The sequence below is a fragment of the Chiloscyllium plagiosum genome, unplaced genomic scaffold, assembly GCF_037043375.1.
Source record: "Chiloscyllium plagiosum isolate Xiang-an unplaced genomic scaffold, Cpla_swu_hap1 HiC_scaffold_36, whole genome shotgun sequence".
NCBI classification, from domain to species: Eukaryota; Metazoa; Chordata; class Chondrichthyes; order Orectolobiformes; family Hemiscylliidae; genus Chiloscyllium; species Chiloscyllium plagiosum.
The window spans coordinates 39,221,680-39,247,821 of record NW_028270174.1 but is presented as its reverse complement, the minus strand read 5'-3'; the positions used below and the strand labels follow the sequence as shown (position 1 = coordinate 39,247,821).

General features: G+C 40.3%; 1 protein-coding gene across 4 annotated transcripts in view; it reads left to right on the top strand.

The window, feature by feature from the left end:
* Nucleotides 1-6,742, top strand: part of afg2a (AAA ATPase AFG2A) — a 578,508-nt gene extending 571,766 nt beyond the window's left edge. For all 4 annotated transcript variants that reach the window (XM_087980097.1, XM_087980096.1, XM_087980093.1 and 1 more), the window contains one exon: nt 6,016-6,742. In XM_087980097.1, the coding sequence (XP_087836223.1) occupies nt 6,016-6,192 (177 nt within the window). In that variant the 3' untranslated portion in view covers nt 6,193-6,742. The remainder of the gene's footprint in view (nt 1-6,015) is intronic.
* Nucleotides 6,743-26,142: the final 19,400 nt, after the last annotated feature.

The window sequence follows — 26,142 nt, the reverse complement described above, 5'->3', positions numbered from 1 at the left end:
TGCATTCCGATGTCCAGCGATACACGAATTCAAACAGCAAAGGCAGTAACTGTACAGGTTCTCTCTCTCTCTCTCTCTCTCTCTCTCCTGCACTGTCCTCACCATGTGCTTCCTTTGTCTGCTCTTCTCCCTTTCAAAACTCCTGTTGCTTTGACTTTTTTTTTCCAAAGTTCCAAAACAATGCAACAGCATATAAAACAGTAATTGCTGGTCCTGGAATTCGAGGAAATCACCTCCAACACTTAAAATACCTCAAAAAATGGAGCAGCTCCTACAGCCAGAAATTTTTCCCGTCTTGAGGGGAATATTTAATACCGAGTCTAATTCTTGATTAACTATTCAATTGATCCCTAATTTAACATACATTTCTTTGACTACTCTTACCTAAAATTTCCAAACGTCACCTCACCCCTGACCTAACATCCCTTTCTTTATCCAGCTCACTTCCCCACTGCCAAATCCAACTCGCCCTACTCCCTTCACCTACCTCCCAACCCTCTTCAGCCCTGGTTCAGCTAAGAGACCCAGAACCCACACAACCCCATCCCCAGTGCCCTTGTCACCTTGTGCATTGGAACCCTACTTAGATGCCACATCGTGCCCTCCCTCCAGGCATCCTAACTTCACACTTACCCTACCTTACCCATTCACAGGAGCAGTCTGTAATAAGTGGCCTTTAAATTTCAGAATATCGCGACTGACCACTGTGTGGGTGGTCATGTTCTCTTTATATCCTTATGCTTTTATACTATGAGGAATCTGTCAGAATGGAAGTATGGCTCTGTGACTCTGAAGGAGCCCTGACTGGAATTTTCTATTGGAAATGCAGACCTCTTTTATTGTATTATAAAAAGGAACAAAGTGACAATCCACATGAGATTACCTCTCTTTGGAAAATCCAGCCCACATTTTCTAAATATGTTTCATTAACTCCAATTTCAGTGGAGGCACTAACATTAGGTTGCACCACTCTAAGAAATAGGGCATTCTGATTGATTACTTTTTGCTACTCTGACTCCTTTATTACTGCATTGATAAAACATATTTAAAGTAGAAAAGCATTGAGGCAGAGTCGACTCCACGTTGATCCACATGAAGTGTAATTAGGTAGGTGACCAAAGATGGCATGTAAGGATGCTCAAAAGATAAGAGGCAGATAGCGTTTTAGAGAGCGAGGAGCTACAATACTGAAGTATTGATTTGCCTGTGGGACAAGAGGTACAGAACGGGGAATTTTAAGTTATAGGGATAGGAAAAGTCAACTATTATATGTCATTGTACTAAGTAGGTTTAACAATGTAATCTATAAATTTAATGCAATATCTTATCTCTCCATACAAGTTTAAATTTCTGCCTGAATTCAGGGATTCTTCAAAGCTCACTAAACTGTATCTCTTCATCCCAATAAAGCTTTGAACACTCACAAACAGCTGAGTAAAAGCATATTTAAAAAGAAGCCCTCTTTCCTCCTCTGCACCAAGTTATCACTTGCATCTAGGTCCCAAGATAGCACTTGTACGTCTGAACACGTTGTGCTCTCAAAGTCTCATTCTTTCCCTGCTCCATGTGTTCATAGTTTCACCATGTTAAGCACCATGAACTGTTGCCCTAATATAAGAAGTGTCATATGAATTGTTGATGTTATTTTGCACAATGCTACATTTTTACCACCTATTACGTTGGGATTTCAAGAACTTGCTTCCACTTCATTGGGAAGCTGCTAATAGTAACTTAGAATGATTCAGGTAATGAAGGTAGTGAATGGGCCATTCATACCAAAAAGGTCTCCACTTATCCTGATCTCAGATCATCATCCCTGGTTGGTAAAACAAGGGAAAGTACTGGCTCAGCCTCTGCTTTGTCTGGTGAAGCTACATCCCCTCTCCCTGGAACTGAATAGTTTGCCAACACTTTCTATCTTGCGTACTGAATGAAGAATGAGGTGCTCACACATATTCAACCCAACAAAAATTCAGTGCTTTTAGTTTCAGTTATTTCACTATTCCACATGTCAGTCACCGGTTAATACTTCCTTGAAAAATCGCTTTTCGCTTTGAAATCTGCATTTGACAAGCAACAATAGAAATGTAATGCATTGAGTTTTTATTCTCTCTATCCTTACTTATTTCTCTTCTCCAATATCTTTCCCATGAGTCATTTACCCATTAGTCTGCCTTTGCAATTGATATGAGTTTTTGGCTTAATGAAATAAGGATATTTAACTAATTAATTTCTGCTGTACTGTGGAAACAATGGCTAAAACTGATGATACAACAGAATGTCTGAAGTGATCAACTGGGTAGAGTGTAGGAAGCCCTGGATTAATCTAGATAAAAGGTTGCCTTTCTCTTCCGATTCCATGTATAATTGCTCTCTATTGCCCAGCTCAACTCAGTAAGTGCTATTGCCGTTGACTCACATCGTATAGTAATTAGATGTATCTGGCAGAGATAGTTAAAAGATTTAATGATGAAGAACCACTAGATTTGAAGTCAGAGTAGATGTACAAATTTCTACTAAAAATGAAATTTACTTCTATGTAACCAACAGAGATAACAAAAAAAGGTCTTCCTTAATTGATACTTGTTTCTTTGTGTTGTTTGGGGTTAGCCTATCGGACTTTACATCTATTTGTGGCTAGCAGATTTGAAAACTAGAGAATTGCACATTTCAATGCAATGTATTTCAAACAAAATAGATTTATTGCTCCCCTAAACCCAATGACAAAAGTCCTCACTTTTTTTAAACCCCTAATTTGATATCAACTGATGTTCAAAACTTTTTGTCCTTTACCACATCAACTTACTTTTCATTCAAATGTGATAGTATATGTGCTACTCAACTGTTTTACTGTGCCAGAAATCTTTTATTGTTTCATTGTTCCATTCCAGGGACTTGAGCACAAAACCTAGCACTATCCTTTAATGCAGTACTAATGGGGTTCTGTACTGTTGTAATGCCATCTTTCAGCTTTTGCATTAAACCATGTGTCTGCTTTTTTACTCCGATGGATGAATATGATTCCATGACATTGGAAGTCTACCAATGTCATTGTCAACATTTAACCTTTAACCAGAAGCTTAAAACAGATGATCTGGTTGTTTCAATTATTATTTGTCAAATCTTGCCATCTGCAAATTGACTTTTGAATTTCCTGTCCACAGTGACTACATTTCAAAAGTACTTCATTGATGGGAAAGCATTTCGAGACATCCTGAGATAGTGAGAAACAGCATACCAACCCCCATCCCCCCCAACTTATTTTCTCATAGGCTATAAGTTGTCAGGATGTCTGACTATGGGCAGCACCACAGTCAGCTATCACGTAATACTGGAGTAGAAAGAATGCAGCCATCGACTTGGTGAATGTTGATCATAGGAGCACTAATATAAGCATGTCAGCTATCAGTAGCTGAAAGCCAAACTGACACAGGTCCAGTGTAGTCTGGCACCAATCCAGTTTCTTTCCCTTTCTGGAATGAATGCATGTTGCAGAGAGAGCATCATAACGCAAGAATGTTTTCATCAGATTTCACCAAATTCTTCCTTCCTATTGAATTTCAAGGACTGTGATGGTGAACTAGTTTGAACAGAGTTGTAGTGCAACAGAGCTGTTGATTGTAATATCGTTGTGCTGTCAGGAAAATACCAACAATGTAAAATAAAATGACTTCAATTTATACAAGTGATAAAAATATTCTGACATCATGACAAATGTTAAATCAGCAAGTTATTCATTTTGCTAACCGTAAGAGTATTTAGTAAATCTAGTCAGGAGGATTTCAAGAAAAAAAAGATTTGCTTTAATTTAGTTAAAAATCACACAACACCAGATTATAGTCCAACAGGTTTACTTGGAAGCACTAGCTTGTGGAGTGCTGCTCTTTCATCAGGTGATTGTGGAATCCACAATGAAGAAGCAGTGCTCCGAAAGCTAGTGCTTCCAAATAAACCTGTCGGACTATAACCTGGTGTTGTGTGATTTTTAATGTTGTACACCCCAGTCCAACACCGGCATCTCCAAATCATGCTTTAATTTATTTATTGTCACGTGTATCTTATTACAAAATACAATGAAAAGTGTTGTACAGTGTCACCACTCTCCACCGCCATCCTTAACTACATAAAAATAAACTAAAACATACAATCAAAACAAAATTAAGCTACGTAGGTGGGGACAGTCCCAAGTTTTATCTTTGGTTTCAGTGAAGATAACTGGACTTATAGTGATCAGAATTCTTTGGTGTTCCTGAACTAAAGAAAAAAAGATTCTCCTGTGCCCAATCCACTTTCAAGTCTATGGAAGGGAAAGGTGCCTCAAAATTCGTGGAACAGGTGAAGTTAGCTGTCTTATGCTACTACTTTGCAGTAAGTTGCTGTAGGTTACCAGGGGATATATATGCATTGATCAGACGCGCAGTTCAGCGGCAGATAGAATTTAACCGTGATAAGTGTGAGGTTGTGTACTTTGGAAGAAGTAACAAGTCAAGGGAGTACGCAGTGAATGACAGGACATCAGGAAGCTCAGAGGAGCAAAAGGGATCTTGACGTGTTTGTTTATAGATCCCTGAAAGTGGCAGAGCAGGTTAACAGTGTGGTTAAGAAGGCAAACAGGACACTTACCTTTATCAATCGTGGCAGGGAGGTTATGTTGAACTCCACAAAACTTTGGTTAGGCCACAGTGTGCAGTTTTCATCACCGCGCCACAGGAAGGATGTAATTGTACTGGACCGGCTGCAAAGAATACTTAGCAGGATGTTGCCTGAGATGGAGCGGTTTAGCTATGAAGAGAGGCTGGATAAGCTCAAGTTGTTTTCTTTAGAGCAAAGAAGAACGAAAGGGGACCTGATTGAGAGATTATGAGGGGCACATATTGGGTGGAGAGAAAGCAGCTGTACCTCTAGATGAAGGGCCAATAACAAAGAGGCATAATTTTAAGGTGAAAGGTAGGAAGTTGAGAGAGGATTTTAGATTTTTTTTTTTACCCAGAGGTTAGTGGGACCTGGAATGCATTGCTTGGGACGGTAGTTGAGGCAGAAAATCACACACCCTTCAAAAAGAACTTGGGATAAGCACTTGAACTATCATAATTCTCAAAGTAATAGGCCAATTATTGGAAAGTGGGACCAATGTGGGTTTAGAATAGATTTTGTCAGGGAAGATTCATTGCCTAAGAGCCTATTCTGTACCTTATGATTCTATAAACAAGCAAGTGTTATTCCCCACTCACAGGATGCTGCCATCAACTCAAAAAAATATCTTGTCTACCACACAAATGTGTAATGAGATTCAATGCAAATGTGATGCCAGGTATGTAGGCCACACTTCTCAACAACGGTAGACTGTATCAAACCACACAAATTGGCGATGCTAAATTGCCCGTAGTGTTAGGTGAAGGGGTAAATGTAGGGGAATGGGTCTGGGTGGGTTGCATTTTGGCGGGTCGGTGTGGACTTGTTGGGCCGAAGGGCCTGTTTCCACACTGTAAGTAATCTAATCTCTTTGATCATTTGCCATGGGCAACATTCCAATTATTTGATTTGGAGGAGCTGGTGTTGGACTAGGATGGACAAATTACCTGGTGTTGTGTGATTTTTAACTTATTCCAATTACTTGTGTGTGCTAGAAGCTCAGTTCTTCACACACAAGGTCCTGCAAAAGGAACATATCTACACATTGCACCTTTTCAATGAGGAACAAAATGGACTATGGAAACAGCCAATCTCTCAAAGTCACTATCAATGCTTCCTGGCTTGAATTACAGTCAATTTAAGTAAGATTGGCAATTAACAGTCTGGCTGCATCACCATGCCTCTGTTAAACAACCAATCAATAACTTCTTCTCATGCTATACAATATGTCGTTTCCTTTCCAAAGTTAGGTTGATTGCATTTCAGTCTTGATGAGTGCAATACAAAGAACTTTGTCTTCTCTTTTTAATAATTGTTTAAGTTCTATACCAACGAATAATTCTGCTCTAAATCATTTCTGTTTTTATTGACCTTTCTTTTCAGATCATTGCTGTTTGCAGAGAAGCAGCCCTCTTGGCTTTGCAAGAAGATCTTGAGGCCAAGATAATTATGAAAAGACATTTTGAACAGTCATTTGAAATTGTCACTTCAAGGATACCTCAGAAGCTTATTGACTTCTATACTAATTACCAGCTGCAAAGTGGACTTCATATGCTATAAGAATGAAATGAAATTCATTTATTGAAGACATCAAATTCATTATGAAAAAAATTAAGTCATAAATTTGGAACCTCCATGTGTTAATTTCAACAAATAAAGATTGATATTTCAAATCAACTATATTTAATTGGTATTTTGTTATAACTAACTAACTTTGCCACACATTATTCCTGTAGAGGAAAATTTTTCCAGGTTTTTAAAAGGCCCTTTTAGCAGTATGTGAATAGGAACAGTGGACATTACCTTCCCTGTGCACAACTGTCCCACTTTGAAATGTATCCTAGTCTTGACAGTCCACATGTACCACTTCATCTCTCAGGAGTTTGATACAGCAACATAGCATGTCAATTAAACAACCCCATGCTTCCTATTTGCAATATGTACTGGTTTTTCTGTCCCCATTGTGGTTGTATAGAGAAGTCATTTAATAGTGTATTTGAATGTAAGACACCTCATACCATGTTTTACAAATATATATATACTCTATGTTATTTCTTGTTTCTGCTTTGTAAGTATGAAATGCTGCAAATACAAAAGCTACTTGAAGGTTTCTCTCGTTCCCTAGTTTTCTTCCCTCATTTTCTGAAGATATTGGTTTGGTGGTACTGACTTCTGGTCAAATGGTCAGCTTCATCTCTGAGCCAAGAGTGTGTTGGTTAGCTGTGTGACTGTGGGGAATGTCACTAATGAGTCTAATCCTATCCATACTCTATCTGATAGTCAGGAACAGGAGCCTTGATGAATATCTTGTTACTTCAAATATGGGATGTAGTCTTTTCTAGACCAATGGGTTGTAAAAGAGATGGATCCTTAACAGAAACAAATACAAGGATTCTCATAAACATTAAGAAATTCAGGAAGAGAAAAAGGCTGAAGAAATAGTAAAGGATAAAAATTCCACACTCGTCACAAGAGACTTGATCTAAAGACCACATCTCATCATTAACCTGAAATGTTAACTGTAATTCTTTCTCCACAGTTGCTAACAGATATGCAGAGTATTTGCAGTATTTTGGGTGTTTATTCCAGATACCCAAAGTCCACAGTGCTTTGCTTTACTTTTCTTTTTTTAAGGCATTGGTTGGAAATAAATGTCAGTCAACATATCAGTGACAACTGCCCTGCGTTTCTTCAAAAACAACAGCAGGGAATCATTTACGTTTGTCTGAGACAGCAGCTACAGCCTCAGCCATTTCACCCAATGCAGCACACAACATTTGAAATAATGCAGAACTCTCTTAGTATACTACCCAAAAATATTGCATTAGGTTCATACCAACTGATAAAAACAACTTCCAAAGTTGTCAAGCGTCTGAGCAGAACAGCTTTAGTGCAATCATAATTTTCAAGAAAACCTGTCCTTGTATAGAAGCCACCAAACATTGGACTGCTTAAAATCCTTTTCCCCCACTTGCTGGGCAGAACCAGACTTTAGCAAATTCATCCAAATTGGAATGTGCACTCCATCCCACCCCACAAAACCATTCCATCACAAATTCCAGCTTCCATTCCAGAATGAGAGAATGATAGTACTATGCAGAACTATCTAATAAATCCATCTGTGCTCTTTCTTCATAGTTCTGTATTTATTTCCATTTAAGTATTTTCCAATTCCCTTTGTTATTGTAGGCTCTGACTGACGTGAGTCATGGTGAGATGAATAGTAGAATGAGATGTCCAGGAAGACCCATCTCAAAATCAAGATAATCTCACTGCATATTGTATTCACAAGGAGCGTAGCAAGATTCTTGCTAGGCAGTAGCAAGGTCCCAACTGACACTCATTATGACTTGTTAAACACTTTGTCAACTACCCAGTTCACCATGGTTGCAATTATCCCAAACCTGCCATGCAAACTTGACGTCAGGAAAACTCAACTTGGAAACCACAAAGTATTCCTGGTGGGTTGAACTTGGTGCTTGCTCTAAAGAACCTCCGTGTTGGTCAACAGGCACTAACATTTCAGGCACTGTTTATGGCACCAGCCTCAAGCACACCAGATCCACAGACTTTGGCATTTTTTTTTAGAATTCCTATAGTGTGAAACAGGCTCTTCGACCCAACAAGTCCACACCGACCCTCTGAAGAGTAACCCACCCAGGCCCATTCCCCTACCCTATATTCGCCCCTGACTAATGCAGCTCACCTACACGTCGCTGAACACTATGGGCAATTTAGCATGGCCAATTCACCCGACCTGCACATCTTCCAATTGTGGGAGGAAACCTGAGCACCCGGAGGAAACCCACACAGTCACGGGGAAAATGTGCAACTCCACACAGATAGTCACCCGAGACTGGAATTGAACCCGGGTCCCTGGCGTTATGAGGTAGCAATTCTAGCCACTGAGCCACCGTGCTGCCTTTTTCTTGTTGATATGTGCCAGCAGCTATGAACTTTAAAGGCACATCTTATTCACTTACAAGACACTTTGCCACTTCATTGCTGCACCTTAGACTCTTCTGGCAGCTGTCATTGTAATGCCACAGCAAGAACACTTCGCACTCGGAGGCATGCATGCAGCCCAAAGGCTGTATAGTGTTAGTAATGTCACAGCTTGGGTTGGGTGAAGGCGAGTGGGGAAGATGTTACATGCAATAATGAGAGTGATACAGAATGATCACTGGTGGTAGTCAGGTACAGTTGCATAAATAAAGTGAGTGAGAGGTATCAGAGAGAAGATGGTGGACCTTACATTCATTCACATAGTATGCATACCTCCAGTTCGCTGAGACACTTTTAACCTGGGTGGGACCTTGAATCAGGCTGGCATTATGGCGTTCACTGCAGTCCAGGGGGAAGTGCAAGTCCTGCTTGTACACCATTCTGTCCAATAGAATCTCCATGGCTAAGCCTTCAAAGCAAATTTCCTCCTGTCTGCCTTGTCTGGGTCAACTATCAAGAACCTGGCTTGGTCCAGATGGACAGTGCTTATCCAGATGTTCAGTGGCCTTTTAAATATGGCACCAGTGCTGAGGATGCCAGTCAATTCCAGGATCTCTAGTAAGTGGCAAGTTGCTCCAGGAACAGCATGTGCTAAGATGGACAGAAATTGGACATGATACTCACCAAAAGGGCTGAAATGCCAATTAATATAGTGAGTTGAGTAAAATACAATGAGAAAAATTGCTGATACAGGGTACGCCATCGTTTATCCAAAACCCTCAGGGCCAGCTGGTTTTTGGAATTCAGATTTTTTCAGATTTTGGAATAATTGACAGTTTAGTGGTGAAATATTTTTAAATCTTACTGAACAGACGCACCTGTGAGTACTACCAGCGCTGAGACAGAATTAACTCCTGCCAATGCTGGGCCACGCCACCATGTCACATCTGAGTGATATGGGTTGAGTGGGTGTGGAGTGGGGTTAAATGTTTACACACCAAACATCCTTGATATGGAGAAAAAACGTCACAAAAGAAACTTTGGATTTGGGATCGTTTTATATAAAGGATTGTGTAGCTGTACTTGCAATGAATCACTTCACTTACCTCGCACTTGCCAAAAGCCATTTTATTCACCCCATTTATGTAGTTTCAGGTTTTTTTCACTAATCAATTCTACAACCTGCTGTTCCTGCTGTTTATAGAAACCATGCACTGAATTTATGTCTAGGTGCAACACAATCTCAGCACTGGTCTCAATTCCATTTTGGGATATTAGATGCAATATTCCCAGAGGCAGCCTCCAGGAGCCCATGCAATTATTGTTGACAACTGTGTTTCAGCTTCAAGAAGTCTCTTCAGCATGGTCTGCGGATATGGCTGTCAACCTCTCTCCCATTTGGACACAGGAGTCACATTCGATTGGAGGACAGCAGCTGCTATTACAGCAAGAGCTATATTAGCAGAGACATTAGTCCTTGGTAAGTGGCAGCAATGAAAGTTGGGGAGACTTGAAATCACATGATTTAATCTTGACAATTTAATGAACTGACTGGTAGTTCCAATTCATTTCCACAAAGGCAAAATGCTGTGAAAACTGGAAACCTGAAAAATGCTGTAGAAACTCAATAGGTCTGAGAGGGAAACAGATGCAATGTTTTGAGTCTGGTATGATGCTTCCTCAGAACCTGAAGGTTTCACACCATTTCCACAATGGAATGAATTATGACCATAAGAAATATGGACTCCTTGAGTTTGCTCCACTATTAAATAGGATTATGACTGATCTGCTAGTCCTCACATTCCACTTACTTGCCCTTTCCCCATAACTCTTGATTCCTGGACTGAACAAGAATTGATCTATCACAGCTGTCTGTGACAAAGAGTTCCAAAGACTCTCAAACCTCTGAGAGAATAAATTCGTCCTCATCTCAGTCTCAAATTGAACCCTATCATTCTGAGGCTATTTCCTGTTGAGCTAGACTCTCCAATGAGGGAAACTATGGATTTACCCTCAAGCCCCTTTAGAACTCTATATGTTTCAGTGAGATCACCTCTGATTCTTCTAAACTACAGTGAGCAGAGACCCAACCCATTTAGTCTTTGATCATAAGACAATCCTTCCACACTAGGGATTACCCAGGGAACCTTCTCTGAAATACATCCAATGAAATGATATCTTTCCTTAAATAAAGTGACTAAAACTGCTCACTGTGCTCCAGATGTGGCCTCATCAGCATCTTGTTACAGTTGCAGTAAGACGTCTTTTCCTCCAACTCCTTGAAATAAGGGCCAATATTTCATTAGCCTTCCTGATTACCTGCTGACCTGGGTGCTAACTTTCTGTTTCATGTACAAATACCACCAAGTCCCGGTGTAATGCACTTTCTGCACTTTTTCTTCCTTTAAATAATATTCAGTACTTTTGTTCTCCCTTCCAAAGTGAACAAATTTGTGTTTCCCTGTATTATTTTCCATTTGCCAGCGTTTTACCTTTCAGGACCTCTATTTACTTCCTTCCTCCAAGCCATTAATATATATTGTAAACAGTTGCAGACCCAGCACCAATCCCTATGGAACCTCAATGGTTGTACGTCACCAACTTGAAAAATAACTCGTTTTCTGCACGTTACCCAATTTTCTATCCATGCCAAAATACTACTCCAATGCCATGGGGTCTTATCTTGTCCCATTAAATGCATCGATAGTTTATGTCTTTCTACAAGAATCTAGTCTCCAAGAAAGCACGTGGAAACGGAACATGCCACGCAGAGGGTGGTACGTGTGTGGAATGAACTGTCGGAGGATGTGATGGAGGCTGGTACAATTGCAACATTTAAAAGGCATCTGGATGGGCATATGAATAGGAAGGGTTTGGAGGGATATGGGCCAGGTGCTGGCAGGTGGGACTAGATTGGCTTGGGATATCTGGTCAGCATGGACGGGTTGGACCAAAGGGTCTGTTTTCCGTGCTGTGACCCTATGACTCTAATTGCATTTTCAGCCTGACCACATTGTCCAGAGCTTTTTCTATACAGCTCTAACAACGGTCAAGTATCTTGGTATCATCCAGGACAAGACGGTCCATTCCATTCACTATCTTTAACATTTAGTCTCTTTAACACTGATGCAGAATAGTAGCAGTGTGTACCATCTGCAGAATGCATTAGAGCAGTTCACTGAGGCTCTTTTGATAGCAGTTTCTAAACCAGGACTTCTATCAGCTACTGGAACAAGCACAACAAAAACACAGGAACGCCATCAAAGTTCCCTCTAGGCCATACGCCATCCTGACTTGGAAATACATCACTGTCACAGACAAAATGCTGAGCTTCCTTCCTAACAGCATTATAGATGGCCCTACATCCGTAGAACTCCAGCAGTTCAAGAAGCCAGCTCACCACCACCTTCTCAGGACATTCAGGGATGGGCAACAAATACTGATCTAGCCAGTGATGCCTATATTCCATGAAAAATTAAAAACACATTTAATTTGGCAAAAATTTCTGTTTACAGAAACGAATTCCAAGTGTCTACTAATCTTTGCATTAAATATTTCCTGATTGCACTTCTGAAAGTTCTGGGTCTAATTTTTTTAATACGCCACTAGCCCTAGATTCCCCAACTAACGGAAATAGTTTCTCTCTGTTCACAGTGATGTTTTCTGTTTATATAGTATTATTAAGTATTCCAAGAACTTTCACATGAGAGTTCTAAAACAAAAATAGAAACTGAGCCACATAAGGCAATATTTAAGCAAATAGCCAAATACTTGGGTCAAAGATAGGTTTTATGGAGTGTTTCAAAGGACGAAAGAGAGGTTAAGCATTGGAGAGGTTAGGAAGAAAATTCCAGAACTTCGAACCTAGGCAACTGAAAGCATGGTCATCAATTGTGGATCAATTAAAATCAGTTCACAGAATCTCTACATTTTGGAAGCAGGCCATCTCGTCCATTGAGTTCACACCAACCCCCTAGACAGCATCCTACCCAGACCCATTCCCCTACACACAACATTTCCCATGGTTAATCTTCCTAGCCTGCACATTCCTGGACGCTATAGGCAATTTAGCCAAACTACACATCTTTGGACTGTGGGAGGAAACTGGAGATCCCAGTGGAAACCCATGCAGACACAGGAGAATGTGCAGAATCCGCACACTGTCAACTGAGCTTAAAAATGTGGTGCTAGAAAAGTGCAGCAGGTCAGGCAGCATCAAAGGAGAAGGAGAATCAATGTTTCGGGCAGGGCTTATTCCCGAAACGTCGATTCTCCTGCCCCTTTGATGCTGCCTGACCTGCTGCGCTTTTCCAGCAACACATTTTTAAGCTCTGATCTCCAGCATCTGCAGTCCTGTCAACTGAGGCTGGAATCAAACCTGTGAGGCAGCAATGCTAATCACTGAGCCACCATGCCCCCCAATCAGGGGCCAGAATTAAAGGAACTCTATTATCATGGAGCATTATGGTGCAAGGATAGATTATAAATATGAGGAGGGGCAAGACCATGCAGGTCAGGGACAAGAGATTCTGAAACAAAGATGAGAATTTTAAAACCCAGAGCTGCTCACTAGTTTGTCTAAATAATTTAAAACTTTGATCAAATCACCTTTCAATGTTCTAAATTCCAGAAAGAATACACCTACTCTCTTTACTTTCACTTTATGATGGGAGCCCCTGCAGTCCATGTATCTTTGTAGTAAGTCTACATTGCATTTCCTCTAAGACCAATATATTCAGCTTATGGTATGGTACCCAGGATTGTTCAATGTTCTCCAGGTGTCTTCTAACCAGGGCTTTATTTGATGATTGAAGCGTGACTTCTACTCCTCTAAATACAAAGACTAGCATTCCATTCGCATTTTTGATTATTTTCATTCCCTGTTCATGACCAGGATCCCTCAGTTTCTTTAGGCTTGCGCTTTTTCTAATTTTTCATATTTCAGACAAGGGGAGGTGATGGTTTAGTGTTGTTATCTCAAGACTATTAATCCAGAGAGCCAGGTAATGTTCTGTGACTCGGATTTGAATCCTACCATGACCGTGAATTGAACAAAAATCTGTAGCTAATAGACTAATTTAACCATGAAATTGTTGTCAGTTGTTGGGGAAAATATCCATCTGTTTCACTAAGGTCCTTTAGGGAATGAAATTTGCTGTTCTTATCTGGTCTGGCCTACATGGGACTTCAGACCCACAGCAACATCCTTTTGTGGTTCAATGTGAATTACCTCACATTTGTCTCCATTGAAATTCATTTGCTACAGTTTTGTCCAATCACTTAACCGACCAATATCTTTGCAATTTTATACATCTACACTACCTAGAATGCCAACAACCTTTGTGCCGTTGGCAAATTTGGATACATAGCTTTCCTTCCCGTCATCTGAGTCATTACATGGTGTTATGAGACACATTTGTCAGATGCTGTTGATTAACATGCCTACCCATATTTCCTACTCTAACAATTCAGCCTATTGTATAACATCCCTCTTTAAATCTCTAGGGCCTTTATTTTTATCTGCTGGGGCCAAGCACCCATAAATCTTTCTACCTCTCTGTCCTCCTTTAACATCCTTCTTTAAGTAGTTAAAACTAAGCTTTATACCACCACTCCTGATGTCATTTTCATTGTCTTGACATCCATTATTTTCTATATTTTAATGTAGTAACTTAGTGACAAATGATTAACCAGCCTTCTCTTTCTGAAGCTGCCGTCATTAAAACCACTGAATAGTCTGATACTGAGTTGTACAAACCAAGATGTCTAAGTTCAGACCCAGGACTATGTGAAGTTGGCTGATTTTAGCTAAGAACATGGTTAAAATTAGGAGGAAGCAAAATCCTTTCCTTCAATGTTATCTATGTGAGTACAGTCTGTGTGCATTCATGTATACATATGTGTGCTTGTGTGTAGCTTAAGAGAGGTATTGCAATAGACTTTGATGACACCAAAAGGTGCGTTAGGACTCTCGAGTAATATCTGAGTGCCACTTCCCCATATTTAAGTTCAAAATGAGAAATGTTCAAGCTAGGTATATCCAGAAGATCATAAGATAAAGGAGTAAAGATTGTCCATTCGTCCCATTGAATCTTCTCCACCATTCAATGCGATCATGGCTGATCTGATAATCCTCGATTCAACTTTCCTGCCTTTTCACCACAACGCTTGACTCCTTGACTAATCTGTTTATCTCAGCCTTGAATGTATTTAGTGACCCAGCATTGACAACTGTCTATGGTAAGAAAATTCCAGAGATTTGCCACCTTCTGAGAGAAGAAATCTTTGCTCAATTTTGTCGTAAATAGACAATTCTTATTCTGGGATTAAACCCTGTGGTTCTGCACTGTCCCACAAGGGGAAGCAACCTCTCCGCTTTTATCCTGGCAAGCACCCTCAGATTCTTATATGTTTCAGTGAGGTTGCCTCTTCTAAGTTTCAATGAATACAAGCCCAACTTATCTTCATTTTAACAAAAACCCATACCCCAAGATCAATATAATGAATCTTCTCTGGACTGTCACCAATGCCAGTATATCTTTCATTAGATAACTGACCAGAACTGTTCACACTATCTCAGCTGTAGCCTGACAGTGTCTTGTACCATTCATAGTTTTAGCAAGGCCTACCTGTTTCGGTACACCATTCCCTTTGAAATAAAGCTTCCTTAATACCTGTTGAGCTTGAATGCTAGCCTTTAGACCAACACTGTGCATAACCTCTAAATTGTCCAAGGAAAATGGAATCAGTATCAGTAACAAAGTCCAGCCAGAATTTAAATATTCTGTCTGCTACATACAGGGATATAGGCTGCCTTCAGAAAGACTGTGAATAAATCTTAATTGTGATAAATTACTCAGTGTTGGTGTGAATAAATTGTGCTAATGTTCCTTTCTTCACCTGCACAAATGATCAAAACTTAGAGTAATCATGTAAGCATGTTTCAGATTCCTATCCCTTTAAAAGCCCTTTAGTCATTCAGTCATGAGCTTTCTTTCCCAGAAGCATACCAGTGACATATCTCACTTCTTTCTCTCAAGTTGGCATCAGCCACATTGAAGCTATTCCCACAAGTGAGGGGGAGAACTCCTCTTGAATAGCACAGTGTCTGCTTTTTGGCCTGTCGCCAGAAGTTTCAGTCATTTCCAATAAACTTGGTTTCTATGTTCTTAACAAAATATAGGGAATAAATGTGAATTAGAGCCAGGTTCTGACTTTAAAATGTGCGTAGAATAAAGTAAAGCTTCTCCCATCAGCATCAGCTATGACTGTGCCAACAGTAACTTGCACTTACTCATGGCCTCATATTGTGCAGATTTAGTCAGATAATAACAGCCACACCATTGGGTTGAGGAAATGAGGTGTAAGATTGTTGAAAGTATAACCTGTGACACAGTCAGAGTCACCATGTGTAAGTTGAATTCCACTTGAGCAATTCTTCCTGTCACCTTGTCCTTCTGAAAAATGTTGACTGAGTCATTGGATGGGGAAAGTGGCTTTAGAATCACAACATCCTGAGATGTTGAAGCATAAAGGCCTTTGAAGATTAAGAAGAAGCATAAAATGGAATTTAGGATGCGTCATTCTCATTCTCCACCCAGATTGATTCATTTCAATGGTTTGAAAAACTGACATTTTCAGGGTGACTGGCATTTTGAGACCGATACTGAACTTTGATGTACCTATGCTTCTGGTACGATAAAAGTGATATTATTCTTTTCTGCTAGTTAAAAAGAAATCATGTATGGTGTAATGACATTCTTTTAGTCTGACAGTCAGACACTATATAGGACTAATCAATGCAAAATAATGTGGATGCTGGAAACATGAAATAAGAACAGAAAGTTCTGATGAAACTCAGCTGCTTTATCAGCATCTGTGGAGAAGAAACAGTTAATATTTCGAGTCTGACACAACTCTTCTTCAGAACTGGATTCTATACTTTCATTTGCATGCCATGCTTCAAGTGGTCCCAGGATAAGATGAAGTATGAGAGTTTATCCAAGTTTTGAATCCACCTGTTCAGACATGTTATGATACACAGATGGGGCAGGTGGGACTGGATCTCAAACCTCCTGGCTTAGAATGAGACCTTTGTACTCTCAAGTCAAGAGCTATAAGGAAGTGATGACATTATGAGCATGGGTGTTAAAGACGTACAGACTGTGAAACTTAACACACACCACTTTTTTCCAAAGATAAAATCTTATCCAAAACAGATATACATGGTTATAGATAAGAACCACTGCCTTCTCAATGGCAAGTGGGGATGAGGGAAAAAAACTCACAGCCAGCAAAGCCCCATTCCTTCGAAGTTCAAAGTGGAGTTATAACTAAGTGGATCCTCTTCAAATTTCTGATCATGTCAAAACCATCTGAGTATTTGCATTTGAGATTGCCAATATATGAGATTGGTTATCTGTTATACACTGTAAGATGGTCTCTCATCGGCTGAGCTTCATGTCTTTCAATGCATAATGGTGATATGTTAACATGAGCTCCTGTGTCAAACTTTACTTGTATTTATGTTTCATCCTGGTGGTTCAGAAGATTTGGATATTAATAGTTGTAAAATAGGAAAGCTTGGTCATCTTCCAAAATTTGCCTTTCACTTCATTGACTCTGAACTTCACTGACACGCTTGCATTTGTACACTTTCTTAAAACTTGCCTTGCTGTCAGTGTTGCTACCGTACCTGCTGGTACCTGTGTTTTGTCTGGACCTGGCTTCACATTTGGAACAGATGTATTGCATATGCATGTCCAGAGTTCTTTGGTGCCATGTGCTTTGTAGGTATCAAGAAAAGCTAGAGAGTTTTTGGATAGATGTGACAAGCTGCCTCTGTTACAGATTCTGTCAGTTTGTGGCGTTTTGCTGATTACTGCAATGCTGTTAGCTGATGCATGCATTTGTTGTTGGCCTGCTACTATGCTTCTATATTTCCATCCATCCTCAATTAAGACGTCATTTATATAGGCCTTCTCTCTTACCTGGCTGATCATTCCTAAAGACTTTAATGGGGGGTTTAGAGACATTAACTAAGTCAAGAATCTTCACTGAAGTTCCTATTTGGAAAAGTTACAGCCATCCTCTTTGCCGCATCATGTTCCAACAAACAGGTTAATCGACACTGGGGTTGCTCTCTGTATGATATAAGTTGGAATCTGCTAATTTTACATTTAATTAGGATTTAGATTTTCAGAATATTCCGGATCTTCCTGAATCTTTCTGGTTGCCTATTGAATGACTGGATATGTTAATTCTGCAAAGCCACTACCTACTGATGGCAAGCAATTTTCTTTTTCTTTTCTCAGTTCATTTAGTGTTTGGTCTGTAAATGAAAGTGTGTATATTATTTGAATATTTGTAGTCCAATAAATCTGCCATAATTAAGTGTTTGCCTCCCAATTGTTTTGCAAGTCTCAGTTTTATTTCAGATATGGACTACATTGCAGTGTCTTTATTTGTTTTATTGGTATTATTTTTCTCTCCTTTTATTTTTCCCTTTTTACTTCTACTCTTTATTTCCCCGTGTTGCTACTCCTTTAGGAATTGTAGGAAAGAACAATACTGGCCAAGGGACTCAACTACAACCACAGGGACGCCAAGACAGCAGACTTCCTAGCAGCACTAGAATGCACACTCAGGAACAATGGACTGACAGAAGAGACACAACAAACAGTGAGAAAAAGTATCGTACCCCTGATAACCAGGAAAAGACAAACACATAACCTCAACACCAAGGAGAGGGAAGCACTAAAATCACTAAGAAACGCTAAGAACATAATCATACTACCAGCAGACAAAGGCAGAATGACGGTCATCCTGGACAAAGCAGACTACATCCAAAAAGCACAACAACTACTTGCAGATACAAACACCTACCAAAAGAGGGAGTTTGACCCCACCCCACAGCTCAACAATAGAATAAACAACACACTGAGGAACCTACAAAAAAACGGACAGATAACCAGGTCGGACCTACAGAGAATGAAACCCGAAAGCAACAACACCCCCAGATTCTATGGATTACCTAAAGTGCACAAACCAGACATCCCACTCAGACCCATAGTATCACTACCAGGGACACCATCACACAAACTGGCTAAAGAACTACAGCAGAAACTGAAACACCTGATCAGCGGATCCAGACACTCTATACAATCAACACAGGAATTCTTGGACATCATCAGAAATATACACATAGACAAGGAAGAAACCATGGTCTCATTCGACGTAACGGCACTGTTCACGTCTATTGACAAAGCCCTAGCCAGAGAAACAATAGCCAACCTGCTGAACAGACATAACAGACAACAGGACGTTGAACCCATCAACAAAGACGGCATACTTAAACTACTGGACTTGTGCCTCACAGCACACTTCACATTCAACAACCAGATATACGAACAAATCAACGGAACATCCATGGGCTCACCGATCTCGGGACTCATAGCAGAAGCAGTAATGCAAAGGTTAGAACAAACAGTCTTACCACAAATTCAACCCAAACTCTGGGTCAGATACGTTGATGACACCTTTGTAATCATTAAAAACACGGAAATAGAGAATACACACCGGATCATCAACTCCACACTCACAGGAATCCAATTCACTAGAGAGGAAGAAAAGGATAACCAACTCCCATTCCTAGACGTGAGGGTACAGAGAACACCAAACGGAGAATTCACCACTAAGGTATACAGGAAAGCCACACACACAGACCAAGTCCTGAACTATGAAAGCAACCACCCCAATACACACAAACGAAGTTGCATCAAGACACTGTTCAAAAGGGCCACAACACACTGCAGCACACCAGAACTGCAAAAAGAGGAAGAGGAACACCTCTACAATGTATTCGCCAAAACGGATATCCTCGCAATTTCATCAACAGATGCCTAAGGGAGAGACAACAGAACGAGGACATGCCGCAACCCAAAGGACTAGCCACACTACCATACGTCAAGAACATCTCTGAACTGACAGCCAGACTACTGCGACCATTAGGACTTATAACAGCACACAAACCAACAGCCACACTCAGACAACAACTCACCAGAACGAAGGACCGGATACCCAGCATGAGCAAAACTAACGTAGTGTACAAAATCCCATGCAAGGACTGCACAAAACACTATATAGGACAAACAGGAAGACAGCTAACGATCCGCATCCACGAACATCAACTAGCCACGAAACGACACGACCAGCTATCCCTAGTAGCCACACACGCAGACGACAAGCAACATGAATTTGACTGGGACAACACTACCATTATAGGGCAAGCGAAACAAAGAACAGCCAGGGAATTCCTAGAAGCATGGCACTCATCCACAAACTCCATCAACAAACACATAGACCCAATATACCGGCCACTACAGCGGACAGCTGAAACTGACAACCGGAAGCGGCAGGGACAGGCCACTATAAATACCGGAGGAAACACCACAGAAGCGCTTCACAGGAGGCTCCCAAGCACTGAGGATGTCACCTAGACAGGGGACGAAACGTTTGCAACAAAAATTTCCAGCTCGGCGAACAGAACCACAGCAATTGTAGGCTTATGGTTTAAGAATTGCAGTTTTGTTGCAGCAGCTTTCTTCCTTCAGGTGGTGGGCTGAGGAAAATTAATAACATCACATTGTTATGGACCAGGCCAGACCTTCTCAAAACACTTCAAGAAGGTAGCCCAGACCCTAACTTTGCTTGTTGTTTTAAGCAGGTGTAAAGTGGATATTCCAGGAGAGATGCAACTGGTCAAACCACTTAGTTTCAAAAAGATTACCGAATTAAGCACAAACAAAAAAGAACAGAGGGCTTAACTATTTCCGAAAACCCAACAGATTATCCCAACTTTAGGATGCAGTTCCAAATTCCTGCAACAATCTCAGAAACACACCTTGGCCAAAAGAAAAAAAAATCAAACGCAGGAGAGAAGTCAGAGAGAGGGAGGATCAGCCTGGAGCTGCTTCTTTGGGTCCAGCAGCTTCACGGCCTGACTGCCTGCTTTCAGTGAACAGCCAGACTGCTAAAACCAACCCAGAGAGAAGCTGAGCTGGGAGAACTGGCCAGTCCTCTTTCATTTGTACAAGTATTTATTGCAAGCCGTTTGCCTGAGGCAGTATCTGTTCATTATAATCAAATTGGCCCTGAGGTCCATCCAAGCCCAGATGCTTCGGAATTGCTGCTTTTACAACCTCTCTGAAAATAAAAGCCAAGGACAGCGTGAGCTTTTTTGTTGCACTGAGTTGGTGAAATAAATATCTGGACAAGGCTAGTAAGCCTGTTTGTATAAACGCTGTTTTTTCTTAGTATTTATAAACTGTATTTTCTTCTAAACGTGCTGTGATTTCAAAACCTTCTATATAACTTGGATCAGCACCCTTCAGATTTTTTTTGTAAAAGAGAATGAGGGGTAGTGTACTCACTGTACTTAAAGAATGTAGCCTTTAGTACTGGCTGTATTTATAACTTTGGCATTTTTATTTGCAAATAGAGCACTTTTTTGGATCTTGAAAGAAACTGTTTTCTAATCAAAATAAATCAGTTCTGTCTTCTTCATAACCAGGGCCTCTACAGATGTATGGCTTTCTGTACTCACCGAAACTGAGACTGTTGAAATTATCCTTTTGTTCAAAACCTCTGTCATCCAAAGCTCATGTACCATTGATCTTCAGTCAGTTTTCCAAATATCTGCTGACAAAATGTTGGAGTATTTTATAAAATACCGCTGACCATTATGTGAGTTTCCCTCCAGCAGGGTATTCTGCCTGATGCAGAAATCTCAAGTTATCCCTCATAATATAAGAGACTGGTTATAGTTATTGTAGTGTTACAGAATCCAAACAGACACTGATTGCAGTTACTTATTGTATACAGACATTACATTCCTCAGATACCTAAATGTTTGGATTCATTTTAAGCTATCCCGTTACTACAGTGCACTTTGATCCAGTGGTGTGCAATGCTTCATGTGATCCCAGGGTTGGAGTGTGAGACCTTCATACTTTAAATGCAGTGATGATAACATCGGTGTTTCTGTTAAAGGCATACTAACCATGAGGCATAATACAACAGCATCTAGATTTTCAATCTGTCCTGTTGTACCTTTAAATACAAAGTAGAAGTGGAAAGGCTGAATTTTTCAAACATGTCCAATTTGTAAATAATTACAAACAGCGCGATTTGCGTAGCTAAATATATGCAAAAATGTTTACTGTTTTTATGGATGAAAGGTACATTCTCCTGTCTCTATTTCCTTCATTGATTTCACATAATCCCAGAGAGAAAGATCCAGCTTGTTTGCTGCAGTGGATGACTAGCATGGGGTAACTTTCTCCTTTCACCCTTTGTTACATATCTTGGATGGATTTCTAATCATGGTTTATGCCATGACATTTCTGTTAGGCCATGTGTTGACAGGCCCGAAGATCAGGCCCGACAGGTAGTACAGGTATTAACCCTGTGCTGGGATTATCCTGCACCATGCTTTAGCCAACTGAGCTAACTAGACCCTTGAATGCAACCTAGCTCCATTCAGACCAAGTAGGAGTTAGTAATATACAGCAAACCCTAAATTCACATGTCCCACTTAACATTGTTTTGTTTGCATTTTGTTTTATTCGGGCCCTGTCTGTTCAGGTTTCTTTGGTACTTCCCATTTTACATTCTCTCACACAGCATTTCATTGCACTGTCCACTAATCAGCATTGGCGTCATTTGACATCAGGATCCAGCTGGTGCCATGGGAACGCAGAGGAGCTTTAGATTAGATTAGATTAGATAAATCATTACTTTTTTCAAGAGAAACCAAATGGGACAATCAGTGCCAAAGTAAACAAAAGGGATAATTTATGGCATTAACTGATACAGAGGCATCTATTTGGAGGAGAAGAAAAAACGTTGTCCAATAATCCTCAGATAATGTTTTCAAGTAAATGTGAATTGACACAGGATTTATATTATGCTTAGTGATTTATTTTGCGAAGTATTTCAGCTATGAATGCACAGTGGTCCATATGAGATGCAAAATATTTCAACTTGTATATTCTTTTTTTCCCAGGCAAACAAATATCTGAAGGAATCTAACTCCAGCTTCAACATAGGTTGCAGTGGAAACTTGCATTAACTTAAAGTCATACATTTCTGGAATGTAATGACAATTTTAAGTGAGATATACTATGTTGTTCATTTTGTTTCCTCTCACATTTTGCTTATTATCTTTCCTTTGTTATTTTACATCTTTTATATGGTGGAGGAAATGTTTTTGCCCCCTATCAGTTTGTTTCTCTGTATACAATGTATCTCAAAAAGTACGAGACAGATATCAATGAAACTTCATACGTGAATGAAAAATTACTCAACGTAGAATTGATTCATTTTGGAAAAAGTGTGGAACTAGATCCTTTTTTAAGGAGATAGGATGAATTTTGTTAGAATAATATGAGTTTTTTTTGGTTAGAATATTACAGATTGTTTTAATATGTTACAGATTGTTCCAGTTACTGTGGTGTAATTTATTAGAACTGTCAAAGTGTGAACAGACTTTTCAGAGCAGATTATTGTTATGATGCATCATTGGTAGATGGAATGTCTTAATTAAAACATGTTTTTGGCTTTGTAGTTACAGAGCATCAACAGTCAGGGAAAAGCCTCAGGGAAGAGCTACATAATTGTAATAACGCTGAGGTAACACACCACAGTGGAGATATACATTCTGCTAAATGCCTTTTTCACTTGTTATGTTATTGTTAAGAATAAACAATAGTAATGACATGCCCCCACACAAGTCTCAATTTTAAATCTACCACTTGGAATGATACTGAGGCAACTAGCCCACAAAAATTCTTTGTTGAATCCCTGATCTGTGCTGAGTAATCTGATTTTAGATAAATATTTGGATTAATGATAATCTCTTTCCACTTGCCATTTAGCTCATTGTGATAGTAGATGATTACAATTCATGCTCTCAGGCTAAGGAGTGAAAAGCAAAGTCTAATTCTGTTCCTGATTACTATGTAGTTACTTTTAATGGAAAGTACAAATATCATACAATGCCAAGATCAAACTTGTCTCGAATTCACACAGAGTCAAACAGTATACTGCTGGGGACACATGCATGAAGGATGGGCAATTGGGGTATGGGAGGGTTGTCCAACTCTGGACCCTGTTTAGCATCTTTGAGGCAAGGAAAGACAAAAGTGATAGATTAAAGTTTGAAGTTCGAACATAGAAATTAGGAGGAAAATGATACTGAGCCCCTCAAGCCTACTCTGCCATTCAATTGAACCAGTTTCTCCAAATTCCTGCCATCCCTGATAACCTTCTAACCCCTTGTTTATCTATCTTCGCCTCTACAGAAAATTCAAATAATGCAAAAAAATGTTCTGCTTCTGCTGAATTTTGAGAAAGATAGTTCAAAGACCCATGATCCTCTTTGAGAATGCTTTAAATGGGAGACCTATTATTTTGGAACAATGCTGAATATTACTTTTGTTGATTTTTCCCTTGCTATGTTAAGGCAATGAGTTAAACCAAATATGTTAGTTATCAAACTAATAAATATAAACAGGGTACTTCAATATTATCGAACAGTGCATCCAGTGGGATCTCCAGAATGTTTCTCATGTACTGGACAATCTAATATGCAGGAAATGTCATCAGCTGGGAAAACTCAAGCTCTTGGTTTCAGAGCATGTGCAGAAGCTGGTATCACTACATGACAGCCCATTTCAGAAGGTGGTCACCCTGGAGTTTAAGACTAAGCAGGTAGAGAGGGCATGAGGTATTACCTAGGGCATGAGGTATTGCCAGGCAAACAAGGAGGAGCAGGCAGTTAGTGTAGGAGTCACCTGAGCACCTTTCACTCTTTAATTGGTATTGTTGTAAATACTGCTGATGGTGATGGTTCTTCTGGGGAATACAGTTAGTACCAAGACCATAGATGGCTCAGCTATGCAGAGGTGGGGGGGGGGGGGTGAGTTGGGGAGAGGGGCGGAACAAGAGCAACAGGAAATTCTATAGTTCAGCAAATATGTACAGATTTCAAGGAATGATGAGGAAGAAGGGTGAACACTACAGTTCATGGTTCATATTGGTATCAATGACATTGGATGGAAAAATGGGTGAGGTCCTGCAGGCAGATTTTAGGTAGCTGGGAAAGAATTTAAAAAGCAGGTTCTCAAAGTTAATAATCTCCAAGTGGCTCCTAAGAATGCTAGTGAATACAGAAACTTGAGGATATCGCAGGTGAATGTGGTTTGAAGCAATAAGTGCAGGAATAATTGTTATAGATTCCTCAGGCATCCAGACCAGTTCGGGAACATATAAAACCTGATAGTTCCAGTTCTATTAAGTTCCAAACTAATAACATGGTTGGGAGGTGTGCTAGTGCTGTCAGGAATATTGCAAACTGTTAGCAGTGGGATGAGATCCTCAATGAAGAGACAGACGGGAGAGATAAAGCTGGTGATGGAAGGCAGAAAGTCAAAGCTAGAAAATAGGTAAAGAAAGGAGTTCAGTAATTAATAGTTGATGCTTCAATCCAAGGAACTTAATAAATTAAACTGATGGCTTGAGAACATGAGTGATGTAGCCAGAACACAACATACCCAACATGTGAAGCGGCTTTCTGGAGGTTAGTGAATGTGTACTTGACAGATTGGAGTTACACCACCATGTAGAGCAATGGTTTCCTCAGACAGGTACACACCCTAAAAGAGGGTATGGCTGATCTGTTTAGTGGGTACTTTTTTCTTAATTGTGTAATCGCACATTTTCAAGGATGATTTTTTTTTCTGACTCCTACATCACCCTCTCAGTAGCCCAGGAGTCTTCAACCCTCTGGACTGAGCACTGACCACTGTTCCCTCCAACCACAGGTTACTCTCTCCCTCATGCTGGCTGCTGGAAGGCACTCTGAATGAGACGTAGTTGCGCTTATTAGTAACAAGGGGAAGTGAAAAAGAACTTGTGACTGAGGGAGCAGCAGGACGATGAGTGGAGTCACATGTGCATCAGCATCAATATGACGGTGGGTACAAAAAGCTGCAGCTACTTAACATAATGCTGCCTGATTGGGCAGGCCGGACTCAGCAGTCAGCGCACTACTGGGTGGCTATGGCTTGCCTGGTCAAGGCCAACAAGCTGATGAAGCAGCCTCACAACTGAGCAAAAGGAATGATTGGGGATGGAGCCTTTGGGAACAGGAGTTGTTGCATGTGTGAGTGTACGGAGGGGCAGCAGTATGGGGACGTGGGTGTGACCGCTTGAGTGAGTGATTGGGGGAGATTGAAATGAGGAACTGCCAAGTGAGAGAGTGGAAGAGAGGCGATTGAGAAAGGGTCTTATAAATGAATGGATGAGTCAGTGAATAAATGGATTAGGAAGAGATATTGTACAGTAAGTGAGGGGAAGTGGAGTTGGAAAGAGGAACGGGTTTGTAAAGAGTGTGGTGAGGATAGGGATAATTAGGTAAGGTGGCACAATAGTTAGCACTATTGCCTGACAGTGCCACAGACCCGTGTTCAATTCCCGCCTCAGGCGACTGACTGTGTGGAGTTT